Source organism: Manis pentadactyla, chromosome 2 (genome assembly GCF_030020395.1).
Source record: "Manis pentadactyla isolate mManPen7 chromosome 2, mManPen7.hap1, whole genome shotgun sequence".
NCBI classification, from domain to species: Eukaryota; Metazoa; Chordata; class Mammalia; order Pholidota; family Manidae; genus Manis; species Manis pentadactyla.
Window position 1 is genome coordinate 109,028,962 of NC_080020.1, and position 14,722 is coordinate 109,043,683.

The 14,722-nt window shown below is 35.9% G+C and overlaps 1 protein-coding gene across 3 annotated transcripts in view; it reads left to right on the plus strand.

Moving 5' to 3' along the window:
- Window positions 1-14,722, plus strand: part of PRKAA1 (protein kinase AMP-activated catalytic subunit alpha 1) — a 35,422-nt gene that overhangs the window by 3,248 nt on the left and 17,452 nt on the right. The window contains exons 2-4 of one of the 3 annotated variants that reach the window (XM_036910862.2): window positions 9,890-10,031; window positions 11,646-11,739; window positions 12,167-12,211. In XM_036910862.2, the coding sequence (XP_036766757.1) occupies window positions 9,890-10,031; window positions 11,646-11,739; window positions 12,167-12,211 (281 nt within the window). Of the gene's footprint in view, window positions 1-9,889; window positions 10,032-11,645; window positions 11,740-12,166; window positions 12,212-14,722 lie in introns of those variants that run through there. The other 2 variants (XM_036910863.2, XM_036910865.2) reach the window with 2 other exon arrangements.

Consider the following 14,722-nt stretch of genomic DNA (forward strand, 5'->3'; position numbering starts at 1 on the left):
GTAGAAGATTATGTACAGTCATGTTATTTATATACATTTTAAAAACATGCAAAAACACTCAAATATTGCTGGTGGGAATATAAATTAATACCACCTCTGTAGAGTATAACAGTATTTATTAAAGTTAACCCAGCAATTCAACTTCTAGGAATTCATCCTATAGATGTACTCATGTGTGAAATAATGAGTTATTCATTCCCATACAGTTTGTAAATACAAAAGATTGGAAATAATCTTGTCTAGTAGAAAAAGACCTAAATTATGGTTTATCTACATGGTGATATCCTTACATACAGTAAGAAAATGAGATTTTATAAAATTTAGGGACCAATTTCAGATGTGTATTGTTCAAAAGAAAACTAAGGGCACAGTAGAACATACATATAGGATACCTACCATTTGTGTATAAAAAGCAGGGGCAAATAATGTATGTAAGTGTGACTACTTGCCTATGTGTAGAGTGTCTCTTTAAAGATACACATGAAACTGTTAGATTAGCTGATCAGGGAAGGGAAACTAGGTAGCAAGGGGACAACATTTCATTGTATATCCTTCTGTACTTTTGAATTGTGTAGTGAAGGTATTATGTATGCAAAAGAATATATAAAATTAAATTTGTAAAACTAAACTTATGAAATACATTGTTACTACATTGTTTATGGATTCATACACATTCAGGATAGTGGTTACCTCTGGGGGGAGAGAGGAGAAAGTGATCTGGGGGGAGCCACACAACCTTCACTTGGATCTGTAATGTTATATTGCCTGAATTGGTGGTGGATGGAACATAGGTATTTGGTTTGCCTTTGGGGATGATTGAAATGTTTTTTTAAGAAAAGGCACCTTTCTCAAATTTCCACCTATAGCTTTTAAAGCTCACCACTCCCCAGGATTAAGTTATTTTCCTGATCCTTTTAACAGTGAGATTTTTATTCTCCAATTTTAGAAGGGGAATTAAATGGTTAGGTGATTAGAATATATTCAGTAGTTATTTCTGTCTTTGTGGCAACTATTTCCTATTTAAAATTCTGTTTCGAAGTATGATCTTATTTCATTTCAGGATTACATACCTGATTAGAAGAGCGTTTATTACAGTGTTCTCCAGTTAGACAAAGTTCCCTTTAGAAAGCTTTAACATGTTGTCAGCTAATATTTAGTTGACTAATCTGCTGTTCTTGTGAGGGAGACATTGTGAATTCTGGTAACTTTTGTTGTGAGTGACTTTCAAGTCTTCCCTGTCAGAACTACCTGACTTCTATTTTGTTTAAAAGCACCATCTTAGCACTACTGTAAAGCAGTGACTGTCTGAACGGTAAAGTTAGAGGAACTTTGGGAAAGGGGAAATCTGTTAGTAATGCATATTCCTGACAAAGTCTACCTATTATATTGAATGACTGTGGAGCAACAATTAATCTGGCTGCAACTGAGTTAGTCAATTGAGAATAATTTAGTGTACTTTTCAGAAAATAGTTCAGGTTTTGATATTGTTAAAAGCCTTTTTCCCCGTCCAGTGGGATACAATGGATAGGACAGAAGATGGGGAGGCAGAAGACCTGTCCCAACTTGCTCACTAAATAGCTTTACCCAGTACATTATGTAATCTCTCAGAGCCTAATAATTACCTGCCTCATGGGTTTATTGTGAGGTTCAAATGTAATAATGTGTGTTTCCTAAGCTATTAGACACTATATTCTCAAAGTATTATGGTACTGAAATTGAAGTATCCTGGTAATTGGTTCAAGGCAAATATTTCTGTCCCTATAAGTAAGGAAACAGATTATCATATGATGGCTTTAAGTACCAAAATTTTGCTGGGAAGAATGAGAAAAAGAATAGTAAGAAGGGATTCTGCCTAATTTAAAAGAGAAAATATTCTAGAGTCATCAATATTAGGACATTACTTGAAAACCTTTGAGGGAAGAAAAAAACCTGTATCCAAATAAGACTGGGAAATACCAGGTTAAAGTATTCAACAGGTTTCTTTACTGTAGGGGTTTTCAGTCATTAATGTGTCAATATGCATAATGACTTTCCAAAAGAGAAAACATTCATCCTTACCCAGACTTCTTGATTATGAAATCTTTTTCTGTGGAGAATCTTCGGTCATAGACCATATTTAGAATATCTATTCTAATAATTTTAGTTTCATGATTTTTCTAGCATGTAGAGACTTTTCTAGCTTGTGGAATCCCCAGATTAGAACATAGGATAGGGGGCTGTAAGAGTTGACTCCTGATTGACTGTGAAGGATGAGACACGACTTGGAAAAGTAGAAAACCATAGGAGCTGGGACATAATATCCTGGGAGAAAGAAGGCCTGTCAAGCTAAGGAACTCCCACAAATGTCACTGTATAGGGCCAGGGGAGTAACTGATGCTCACACAATGTGAACATTTGCTTGGCTGCCAGTCATCATGTATAGTGTGTTCCATTTAAGAATTCTCAGGCATGTGTAGTACAGGTTATAAAACCTGTTTTCAGAAAAGATTACTTGTATTAACTTGTTAATTTTAATGGTGTATATCATATTTTAGTAATAGTATTGTATCAGTTTAACAGGGCTATAGTAACAAAGTACCACAAACTGGGTGGCTTAAAACAACAGAAATTTTCTCCCTCACAGCCCTGGAGGTCAGAGGCTGAAATAATGGGGTTAGTAGTGTCACACTCCCTCAGAAGGCTCTAGGGGAGAATCTGTTTTTCTTGCTTTTTCCAGCGTCTGGTGTCTCCTGGTATTCCTTGTTTTGTGGTAGCAAAACTCCAGTCTCTCTCTTCACATGGCTGCTGCTTTGTGTGTGTGTCTGTGATTTCTCCTCTTAGAAGGACAATAGTCATTAGATGTAGAGCCCACCCTAAATTGATGATTGTATTTGAAATCTTTAATTATATCTTCAAACACCCTATTTCCAAATAAGATCATATTCTGAGGTTCCAATGATATGAATTTGGGGGTGGGGACACAGTTTAACCCACTACACTTGCCATTATATTTTATATGCATTTAGTTTTATGCTCTTCATTTCTCCCTTATAATACTTTGATTTTTGAGTAACTTTTAAATTGGTTTGATAAAATGAACAAAATATCTTCTTGGTATCTTGTCTTAAAACATTGAAATTGATAAGAGGCAGTTTTTCAGTAGACTGCATTCATTTTCTCATACAGTAAAAAGGTCATAGTAGCAGTGCTTGGCACATAGGAGCATTTCTTTAATCAATGAATGTATATTTAGAATCATTTTTATTAGTATGGGGGAATTTCCTGTATTATTCAAAAATTACACAATTGTAATTTAAGGATTCCCCTGAAATGTTGAACTTCTGTTTTTGTTTTATTAAAGGGATATTTGTGTTTATTCTGTGTACTCTGTAATGTCCTTTGGAGGATTAACTTACCATGTTTAATTTAACCTGCTTAATGTAAACATTTCACTTACCATTCTTGGAAAAAGCTTGTCTTGGGAGACAGAGCTGAGTCTGTGTTTTGGCTTTGCCAGTCACAAGCTGTGTGACTTCGGCAAAGTTATTTCATCTTCCTGTGCCTCAGTTTCCTGTAAAGCATTGCTCGTAATACTAATCTTCCAGGATTAGTGAGGGTCTGAGCTGGTATGTTTGGGTACAAAGTGGGCATGTCACGAATATTAGCCGGTAAGTTGTATACCTTACTTATGTATTATAAATAAACTAAATACATATATTTTTATAAAACAGTGTTCATTTAAAAAATCTGACTTAAACTCAAGTTAAATGAACTTTTTAAAAAAAAAACCTGTGCTCTTCTATAACCTGAATGTGTTCCTATAGTTTTTTAGGTAGTAGATGAAATCTCTTTCAAGGACTCAGTGCTATGTTATATATGTCTAGCCCTTTATGTGTTGAAAATTAACCAAAGTCAGGAAATGGGTTGAACTTTGGAAGCTAGAAATCTCAGAATTGTTGGTGATGGGAGGGGGAAGGATGGAGCAGGTTGGTGGGATTGAAGCCTATGGTGATGGGAACTAGACACATAATTATAGCTGTTACTCATTTAGCACTTATTTATGTGTCTGGATAAATGCATTCTACTGAATCTAAGTGGATAACCAGGACAATCAAAGAGCTAAGCTAAAATTGACCGTGTAGGGATTAAGCCAGAAAATTTAAGACTGATTAGATAGGGATGGAGGACAGGTCTGGGAGCAGTGGAAAATATGTAACCCTAATAGTACTAGCTGCCGCCATTTATTTACCACACACTTACTGTGCCAGGCACTGTGGAAAGTGCTTTACAAACCCTACTTCATGTATTCCCTACAGTCACCCTTACGGAGTATGTCGTATTCTCATTTTTACAGATGAGTCACTAGAAGGTTGAAGTAATTTAACTTGCCCAAGTTAAACACATAGTAAATACCTTTATAAGGAACAAAACCCAGGTCTGTGGGACTACAAAGTCTATGCATTGTACACAGATTGCGTTCTTATGTGGAAGTGGAATTTGTTGCTCAGCCCTACTCTTGGAAAAGGCAAATCTGCTGAGACCTATCGTTATTATTTGTTCTCCTCTTTGAAATTTTTTTTAATTGAAAAGAATGTAAAACCATAAACATTTAAAAAATGACTGTAGAATATCTGTTTTCATTTTAGCACATTGTTATTTTCATGTAAATATTTTTTGTGTAGCTTGAGAACATGGAACACATACATAATTTCTGTTTGTTCTTTCATGTTAATAAAAACATTTTCTAGTCTTCCTGTGAGAGTTAGTTTTGTTGGAATAATAGTGTATTAAACTTTTCTCTGAAATTGGTTATTTTCGTTGTTTGCAGTCTTTGTTCTTACATGAGATGCTGTAATAAACACTTATACACATTTTGAAATCTACTTAATTCTACATTAAATTCTGAGTAGGGGAACTATACATTCTAAAAAAATGAAATATCACCTTTAATGCTATTCTAGGACATTGTCCTTTTATTCCCCTAAAATGTTCTATAGGGTTTACCAGCCATAAAAATGGAATTAGTGTACTAATATCCCATTAAAAAAAAACTGATTACATACCCCACCTAGCTACTTAGTTTGTAATGTCTGTGTGTGTGTGTGTGTGTGTGTGTGTGTGTGTGTATGTGTATGTGAATATGAATGATCTCTTACAATTGCTGTCATGACACTTCTCCCTCCCTGCCACTGGTTCAGTTTTTGTTTTAAGTATTTATACAATCATATTTCTGTGATTTCTTCTACTGTTTGAAAAGTGAAGAAGTTATGTCTCTATACTAATTTCTAATACTTGAAACACTCAAGTATTAGAAATAATCTTGAGTTATACCTTTTGGTCACTGATTTCATTCTACCTTCTTATGGCTGGGGGGACTTCCATTATTCATGGATAGAATAATATTCTACCCCTGTCGCTCATGAGTTGAATTTACTTGATTCCCAGTTCCTTGTCCATCACCTTCCCTCATCTTCTTGTTAATTTCTTCCTCACTTTTTGGTGTGGGTTCAATAAAATTTTATTACATTTCTGCTTCAGCTTACTGCTTTCTACTTTTAACTGTTCTCTTGAAAAATTAATTTTGTTTTTATTTCATAACTTTTGTGTTCTCTTATTACCCTGAAATAGTTAATTGTTCCTAAAAATTAATGTATTTTTCAGATGAGCATTATTAATGTCTAGTCTTTTTCCCTGCATTTGAGAGAAAGCTTTGAATCTCCTAGTTCCTTATTTAAGACACAATATACATCTAGAATTTGGGATAAGCGTCAGTTGTTTTTTAAAGTTTATTGGAGTTGAAGTTAAGTTTAGCAGGGTATGTGAGAGGAAGCTGGCTGATACGTGATGAATTGAAGTTTAGATCCAAATGGATTCTGCTTAATATTCTTCCCAAGTCTGAATCTGCCAGTATTATTCAGTATTGTGGGCTATTTCTCAGTACTGTTTCAGTGGTGTAGTTCTGTTTCAGCGGTGTAGTTAATGAGAGAAGGTTCCTAGTAAGCCAGTGCTTAGAGATTTGGGGAATAGATGGGACAGATGAGATTAGTATTTCTTCCTAATGAGTTAGTTCTTAGAAAGAAGATATTTCCTGAATTGGGACTTAATAGTCAAGTTGACTGTTCTTAATCACATCTGATTAGAAATTACATCTTATCAGAAATTAGAATGTGCTTGATCTCTTAATTCATTTCAACTGTGACTGTAGGTTTTTCTTCCTCACTAATTTCATGTATATTTTAATGAGGTTTTGATAGAAGTATATCCAGTGCATTCTGTTACTCTGCCATCTTTCAGGAAGCTTTTATAATTTCTCGGCCATAGATGGTTTTGAGAAAGTATACCCAACTGTTCTGTAAGAAAATTTAAAGATTCTTTTACTTTGTAGTAGTTTAAAAATGGTTTATGATCCTGTGATAATACTTTGGGTTAGAGACTATGTTGCATTTGTACTTTTGCTGGAAGGATTTGCATATAATAGAGGAATTGTGACGGTTAAGAAAGGATTGGGATAAAATAGAAGGTAAGTATAAGTTAAATTATATTCTTGCAAAGGATTGATCATTGGGACTCGAACCTAAGCACTTTTGTTTGAGTCTTATTTAACAAAGACTTTTTTCTCCCATAGTGACATATCTGTATAACTAACCATGGATTTAATATTATTAATTAAAATATTTAGGCAAAGTAGCAAATGCTTAAGAAAATTCAAAATAGTGGGGAATCACCCATTCCCTGTTCTACCCCTCTCAACTGCAGGGGGTGCGATGGGGCAGAAGAGCCATTGTAATTGTCTTGGGTAAAAAATGTTAAATTGTTGAAAATCTTTGTGTCTGATTATCTGTATAGGTCTTATTTTAGTTCTAAAAATCTATGCTTTTTATTGTTAAGTCGCCATGAATGCATTAAGTGAGAACCAAGCGATGAGTCTCCTTTTCCTTTTAGAAAAAATAATTTAATTATCTCTTTGCTCCCCTATTTAAAACCCTGCATTGGTTCCTGATCCCTAGGAGGTTTTAAAGGATGGTCAGGCTCAGCTCTATCCCAAATCCCAAGTCAAGCGGGAAAGCTTAATTTGATTTGAATAGTGGGGAAAAAAAAATCTTTGTTTAAAAGAATGTTTCAAACACAAAAAGTTCAAAATATCAATCTTGATTTTTTTAACTTGAAAATAGTAAAAAATATTGTATTAATCTGCTAGGGCTGCCAAAACAAAATACTGCAGACTGAATGACCTAACAACAAATTAATTTTCTCAGTTTGGAGGATAAAACTCTGAGATCAAGGTGTCAGCAGATTTGGTTTCCTCTGATGGCTGGCTCTTCTCCCTCTGTGCTCACACGGTCTCTTGTGTGTGACCCTGCTGTTCTCCCTGTGTCCAGAGTTCCTCCTAAGACAGGACACCAGAGAGACTGGATTAGGGCCTACCTGAACTGTCTCATTTTAACTTGCTCACCTTTTTGAAGCTCCTGACTCCACATTCTAAGGTCCTAGAAGTAAGGGTTTCAACATGAATTTTGGGGAAGACACAGTTCAGCACATAACAAATTTAAATAATTAAAAAGGGATTCCTTATCATCACCCTTGATTTCCAGCTGTTAATTATCAGGATTTCCAGGGAAAACTCTCTGATACTGGTCTTAACAATGTTCTAGTTTAGTAAAGAGCATTTTCTTCCTGAAAAACTAAAACCCTAAATCACTTAAACATGTAAAAGTGACCTTTTTTGTATAGTAATATGTACATATTTTCAAGTCAAATAGTGTTAAAGGGAATATATTTTTTTAAAGTATCATTGGTATACAATCTTACTATAGTTTCGTAAAACAACACAGTGGTTTCAACATTCACCCATATTATCAAGTCCTCAACCCCTCTATTGTGGTCACTGTCTTTCAGCGTAGTAAGATGTTAGAGAGTCATTAATTGTCTTCTCTGTGCTGTATTGCCTTTCCCATGACTTACCTATATTGTGATAGTGAATTATAGTGCCTCTGAATCCCATTCTCCCTCTCCACTCACCCTCCACAGCCCCTCCCCTTTTGTAACCGCTAGTCCCCTCTCAGTGTAAGTACACTGCTATTTTGTTCCTTCAGTATTTCTTTGTTTTTGTACTCCACAAATGAGTGAAATCATCTGGTATTTGTCTTTCTTCACCTGGCTTATTTCACTGAGCATAGTACCCTCTAGATCCATCCATGTTGTTGCAAATGGTAGGATTTCTTTTCCTTTATGGCTAAGTAGTAGTCCATTGTGTATATATACACATCTTTATCTATACATCTGTTAATGGACACTTAGGTTGCTTCCAATTCTTGGCTATTGTAAATAGTGCAGCGATAAACATAGGGGTGCGTATGTCTTTTTGAATCAAGGATCTTGTTTTCTTCAGGTAAATACCTAGGAGTGGAATTCCTGGGCCAAATGGTATTTCTATTTTGAGTTTTTTGAGGAACCTCCATATTGCTTTCCACAATGGTTGAACCAATTTACATTCCCACCAACAGTGTAAGAGGGTTCCCTTTTCTCTGCATCCTCACCTGCATTTGTTGTTTCTTGTAAGAGGAATATTTATAAAATACAATTCTCTACACCCACTTTCAGAAACTTAGCTGTTTCTTCTTGAAAATCTGTGTATTTTTCTAAGCCTCCACATTTCTCATTGGTATATGCATGCCTATAAGCTGTCTCTTAATTCTTGTTGCCAGACTTTTTTTTGTTGATTTCCTATTATGATAAATTAAAATTTTAGTTCTCTTACACCTTTTCCTCTACACCCTCCTTCTCCTAATGTAATTATATCATAATTTTTAAAAAATCCATTTTTGGTGTTTTCATAATAGATTGTAAAAACTATTTGCTAAGCCACATTTTCTAACAGAACTTATAATTTGCCCTGTATTATTTAATTACCTCATTTTTCATTTGCTTTGTTTTTTTCAAACCCAAGGCTAAATTTCCCACCTCTTCAAATGCTTTTGTAAAATCTCTCTCAGTAAATATTGCATACTTCCAAACCTGTAGGATAATTTATCTACTCTCCTTACCTCCCTCTTCCCCAAAATAATCATGTTGGATCCTCTGTCTGATTTCTTTCTGGACTCATTGCCGTCTACAGTCTATTACCTAGGACTTTGCTTCATTACCAAATCGGGGAGTCTCTTAGTTTTTCTCCTGTTTTGGAACCCTTCTTTTACTAGGTACCAACTTTCCTGGTTTCCTTCCTGATTTTGATGGAATATATATATTTCAGTAGGTTCTGGGAAAAGGGTGAATAAGATCTAAATTTTTAAAGACTCTGCCTCTATATAAAAATGTCTAAATTCCACTATCAACATTGGTTATCTGGGCAAAGCATTCAAAATTGAAAAATAATCACTTAAATTTTTTTTCTTATTTTTAAAAATAGAAACTACATGCATATGAGCCAAAATTGAAAAGGTTCAAGGGGTTATGGATAGGAAAAGTATGTTGATAGCCTGAGGGAGTTTTTTGAGATGATGGGACTGTTCTGCATCTGATTATAATGGTGGTTTTACCAATTTCTATATGTGTTAAAATCCACAGAACTGTACACCAAAAGAAAAAAGTTGTTTATATATATGATAGTTAAAAAAAATGAAAAATAAAGAATTTAAAAGTACAAAAAGGTATATAAGAATTTTGTTTTGTTTCTCTCCCTTAGCCTTCCAGCTTTCCTTTCTGGAAGAAACCACTGTTAGCAGTTTCTTTGTATTTTCCCACTTAATCACTCAAACATATAAATCTTTAGGGGTAAATCAGGCAGAATTGAAAGGAACTTAAATTTTCCTAAGTATTTTCTGAGTATGCTAAGATTATTACTCTTAGAATACATCTAAATAGGTGATCAATAAAGTCTGCCACTAATATATTAAAACTATTTTTCCTGCAGTTGGCAAACATGAGTTGACTGGGCACAAAGTTGCTGTGAAGATACTCAATCGACAGAAGATTCGAAGCCTTGATGTGGTAGGAAAAATCCGCAGAGAAATTCAGAACCTCAAGCTTTTCAGGCATCCTCATATAATTAAACTGTAAGATCTGATTATATTAAATATAGTCTTACCATTTTTAATAATTTTTGTGAACCTGTTTAATCTGAAAAGTGAGAAAGATGACTGACATTTCTTTGGTCTATTCCCTGAGGATTTTTAAATTTCTTCCCATTCACATATTTATCTAACCCCATTCATGGTCATATGGTTGTGTAAGCCTATGTTCCTGATTTACCCTTGCACTTATCAGTGGTTAATATTTCTCACTCTTGTCTTCTGGACAGATGCATATTGATGTAGAACCAACAGTGATTTGCTAGTAAAAATTCTTGACCTCCAAATTTTTGTATGACATATATTAATCTCACTAGAGACAGTACAGTAGCAAGGGTTTTCCCCACACTACTTATATCTGATAAAACAATAGAATTTCAGGAGTGCGGTATTTCAGATTACCATTGGTTTGCAGTTGCTAATTGTAGGGTTGATAGATAACTTACTTACTGCTCAGTTGTAGTATGCAGGTTGTCAATTAAAACTGCTTAGGATTTGGTTCTGAACTGACTAGCTCAAACTCTCACCTCTTCTCATTTGTCGGTAAATAGTTTTAAATACCACCTATATGCTGATGACCCCTAAATCTGCTTTGAAACTTCTTTCCTGAACTCCAGACTCATACACCCAACTGCCTACTTGACATCTCTATTTGGATGTCCTGGAGCCATGTGAAACTTGTCTTGGCCCAAAATGGACTTTTTATTGCCCTCCCAAACCTGCTCTTCCCACAGTTTTCACTGTCTGGGTCAATACTCAGCCCCTTAGGACAGAAACTTAGGAACCATCGTTAACTTCCCTATTTCTCTTACTTCCTGCTATCCATTCCATCTCTTCCTTCAGAATATATCAGGTCTAGTGTTTCTCAATTCCTTCACTGCCATCAGCCTAGTCTGAGCCACCGTCATCTCTCTCATGGACTACTGCAGGAGCCTCATGCTTCCACTTTTACTGTCCAAAATCAGTTCTTCCTATTGCTGCTATAAATTAAAGGCACCCTTTTAATTGACCAGATCACATGACTACTTTTGCTGAAAACCTTCAGTAGCTTTCCATCTCTCTTAGAGTAAAAGCCAAAGCCTCATCATGGCTTGTTAAGGTTCTGTGCCCTCTGGTCTGCAGTCACCCCTTGACTCCACACCCTATTTCTCTCTCCCACCTCACTATGCTTTAGCCTTCTTACCATTCCTTGAACATGCCAGGCAGACCCCCATCTGGAGGCTGTTGTCCTTGCTGTTCCTCTGCTTGGTTCACCTTTTTCCTAGATAATGGGGTAGTTTGCTCCTTTCCATCGGCTTTGCTCAAATGTTACATTATCAGAGAAGCCTTCCTTGAACACCCTATATGAGAGATTCCCCTTAGTTTGCTTTATTTCTCTTCATAGCATGTTCTACCCCCGGAGATGCTGCTTATTTATGTAGTGTCTGTTTTCTGGCTCTTGGAGCATGAACTTCATGAGGGCAGAGAATTTGTTTTGTTCCCTGCAGTTTTCCCAGCAACTAGCACAGTGCCTGGTATATTATAGGCACTTATTAAATATTTACTGAATGAATGAATATACATGTTTTAATATTAGTAGATAATGTTTTCTCTTACCAGGTACCAGGTCATCAGTACACCATCTGATATTTTCATGGTGATGGAGTATGTCTCAGGAGGAGAGCTATTTGATTATATCTGTAAAAATGGAAGGGTAAGCAGTTCTGATTTAATCCTGTGTGTATTTTTTAATTCCCTTATCCCTTACTAGATTCGAGATACCAGAAAACAATTTTGTTAAGTGGTCTATTGAATAATCAGTTCCCTTAGTTATATATTTGTCTTGAATTATAGATATTTAGAGCTAGAAAGGACCTTAGAGTACTTAAACAGATGTGGAAACTGAGACTCACAGTTTATGTATTTGCTCAGTGTCAGTCATATGATTTAGTAATGACACAACTGGATTGAGATACAGAACTCATGATTCTCAGACTTATGCTTTTGGGGTATACAAATACTTTTAATATATCTTAAAGTATATATTTAGTCTTTAGAAATATATTATTAAATACTTAACGAGCTAGGCCTTCCTAGTTAACCCTAGCCACATTTAAATTGCATTCATTTTTTGGTTTCAGAAATCTGATGTACCTGGAGTAGTAAGAACAGGCTCCATGAAGGAGGTAGGACTTAGACTTAAAGAATTTAGAGTGGGAAGGAATTTTAGGGGACATTCTGACAGTATCAAGTTACAGATACAAAAACTGAACACTGCTCCCTGTGCATACTTTTTCCCACACCCAGTGTAGGTGGTATGCAACAACTGCTTTCTGGAAGAGCAGTACTGAGAAGCCAGTTTTCCCCCCTCCCAATCTAAAATTCCTTATTCATTCGTTTGTTCTATAGAGCACATCTGTTTACTTTAATCAAAATCAAACTCATTGACTCAAGTAAATTTTGATTTTACTATTTCTTAACATGGTTCATTTCGATTTCAGGTATCCCACCTCTCTATTCACTATGCCTCATCCCCCTTCTCCCCCCAGCTGTTTGCAGAAATGGAAACAGGCACATGTTGAATTGGTTTCTTGTTTTCTTATTTCTTTCTCCTCCTCTTTCATTTCTTCATTTGCTTTACATTATGGGAGTTTTCTTCATTATTTATTAAAATTTCCTTGGTCATATTTTATATTTCAAAGATGTGTTTTCTGGAATTTTCTTTAAATAGCATAATTTTGCTCCACAGATTTTGCTCCTTATCTGTATGAGGATGACAGTTTTTTTTTTAAATCTTCTTTTCCCTGCATTGTTTCTGTACCTTCTATGCTTGTGCTACCTGATTTTTTTTCCCTCTGTTCATTTTATTGGCCTTTGTCTTTTGTACATGGCCTTTCCTCAGATGTCTAGGGGATTCTTAGTTGTCATATTTGAGAGTGAGGTACTAAATGCCAAGCTCATGTGGCTGGAACTTATTGATGAGTGGGCTTCCCATAGGTTGAATAGGTAGGGACCTGTCCATTTTATAAGGGTACACCGAATGTCAATTATTACAAGTATTTTTCCTTGAATCAGTAGTTGCTTCAGAATAAACCTTATAATTACCTTGAGAATATTAGCTTAGCTGCCATTACCTGGGAGCTGAATGGGGAAGGGGTCTGTAAGTCTGTAGTTAGTATGTTAACTTTCAGTTATCCCCATATTTTCCTTCTGGTGCCTCATCCCTGCCTTGCTGTCCTTGAGAACAGAGTGGGTCAGCCTTCCTAAAGTTTGAATCATGGGTCTTAATCCCCACTAGGGGTAAGTGTAAAATGTCTTACCTCAACCGATTGTCCTGTTTTCAGTCTACCTCAGACATCTCCCTTCAGAAATTCCCAATATGTGCAATTTCTAATCCTTTCCAGGGTTCTTTGTACAGACAAGTTTGCTATTGGTTTCCAACCCTGTAGACTTCAGTTTATCAGCTTTTTGTGGTTGGTGAAGTCCTTATCACTGTTCATGCACTCCCAGGCATGGTGACTCTTCTTGATTACTGCTCTCTCTTTTCTTGCTCTTTTTGTCTTTATATGCTAATGTCATTTTAGTAATGTTTCAAGGAGTGGAGACAAAAGGTTCAATCTGCCATATTTAACTGGAAATATGCTTTGACTTTTCTTTTTTTTTTGATTTATATGTGGATACCACATTTCTCTCTTTATTATTATTATTTTTAATAAAATGCTGAAGTGGTAGGTAGATACAAGATAAAGGCAGAAAACATAGTTTAGTGTTGTAAGAGAGCAAATGTAGATGATCAGGTGTGTGCCTGTAGACTATGTGTTAATCCAAGCTAGACAAGGGCAATAAAACATCCACGTATGCAGAAGATTTCTCTCAGAACAGGGGGGGTGAGGTTCTAATCCTCACCTCTGTTGATCCCCAATTTCTCACCTGATGGCCCCCCTGTGACTGTGCCTGTCTTAGGTTGTTCCTCCCTTGAGGAATCTTACCCGTCTCTGGCTAACCAGTCATCTTCCGGGGCCATACAGGGAAATGTAAAGTTGGTAAGCGAGAGAGAAGCCTTATTGTTTGAAAAGGTTAGCTTTTTATTTCTTTGCAAATGGTTGGATTTGCCCTTTTCTTATGGCTGAGTAGTATTCCATTGTGTATATGTTCCACATCTTCTTTATCCATTCATCTATCGATGGACATTTAGGTTGCTTCCAATTCTTCGCTATTGTACGTAGTGCTGCGATAAACATAGGGGTGCTCTGATCTTTCTCATACTTGATTGCTGCATTCTTAGGATAAATTCCTAGGAGTGCAATTCCTGGGTCAAATGGTAAGTCTGTTTTGAGCATTTTGATGTACCTCCATACTGCTTTCCACAATGGTTGAACTAACTTACATTCCCACCAGCAGTGTAGGAGGGTTCCCCTTTCTCCACAGCCTCGCCAACATTTGTTGTTCTCTGTCTTTTGGATGGCAGCCATCCTTACTGGTGTGAGGTGATACCTCATTGTAGTTTTAATTTGCATTTCTCTGATAATTAGCTATGTGGAGCATCTTTTCATGTGTCTGTTGGCCATCTTTATTTCTTTTTTGGAGAACGGTCTGTTCAGTTCCTCTGCCCATTTTTTAATTGGGTTATTTGTTTTTTGTTTGTTGAGGCGTGTGAGCTCTTTATATATTCTGGACGTCAAGCCTTCATCGGATGT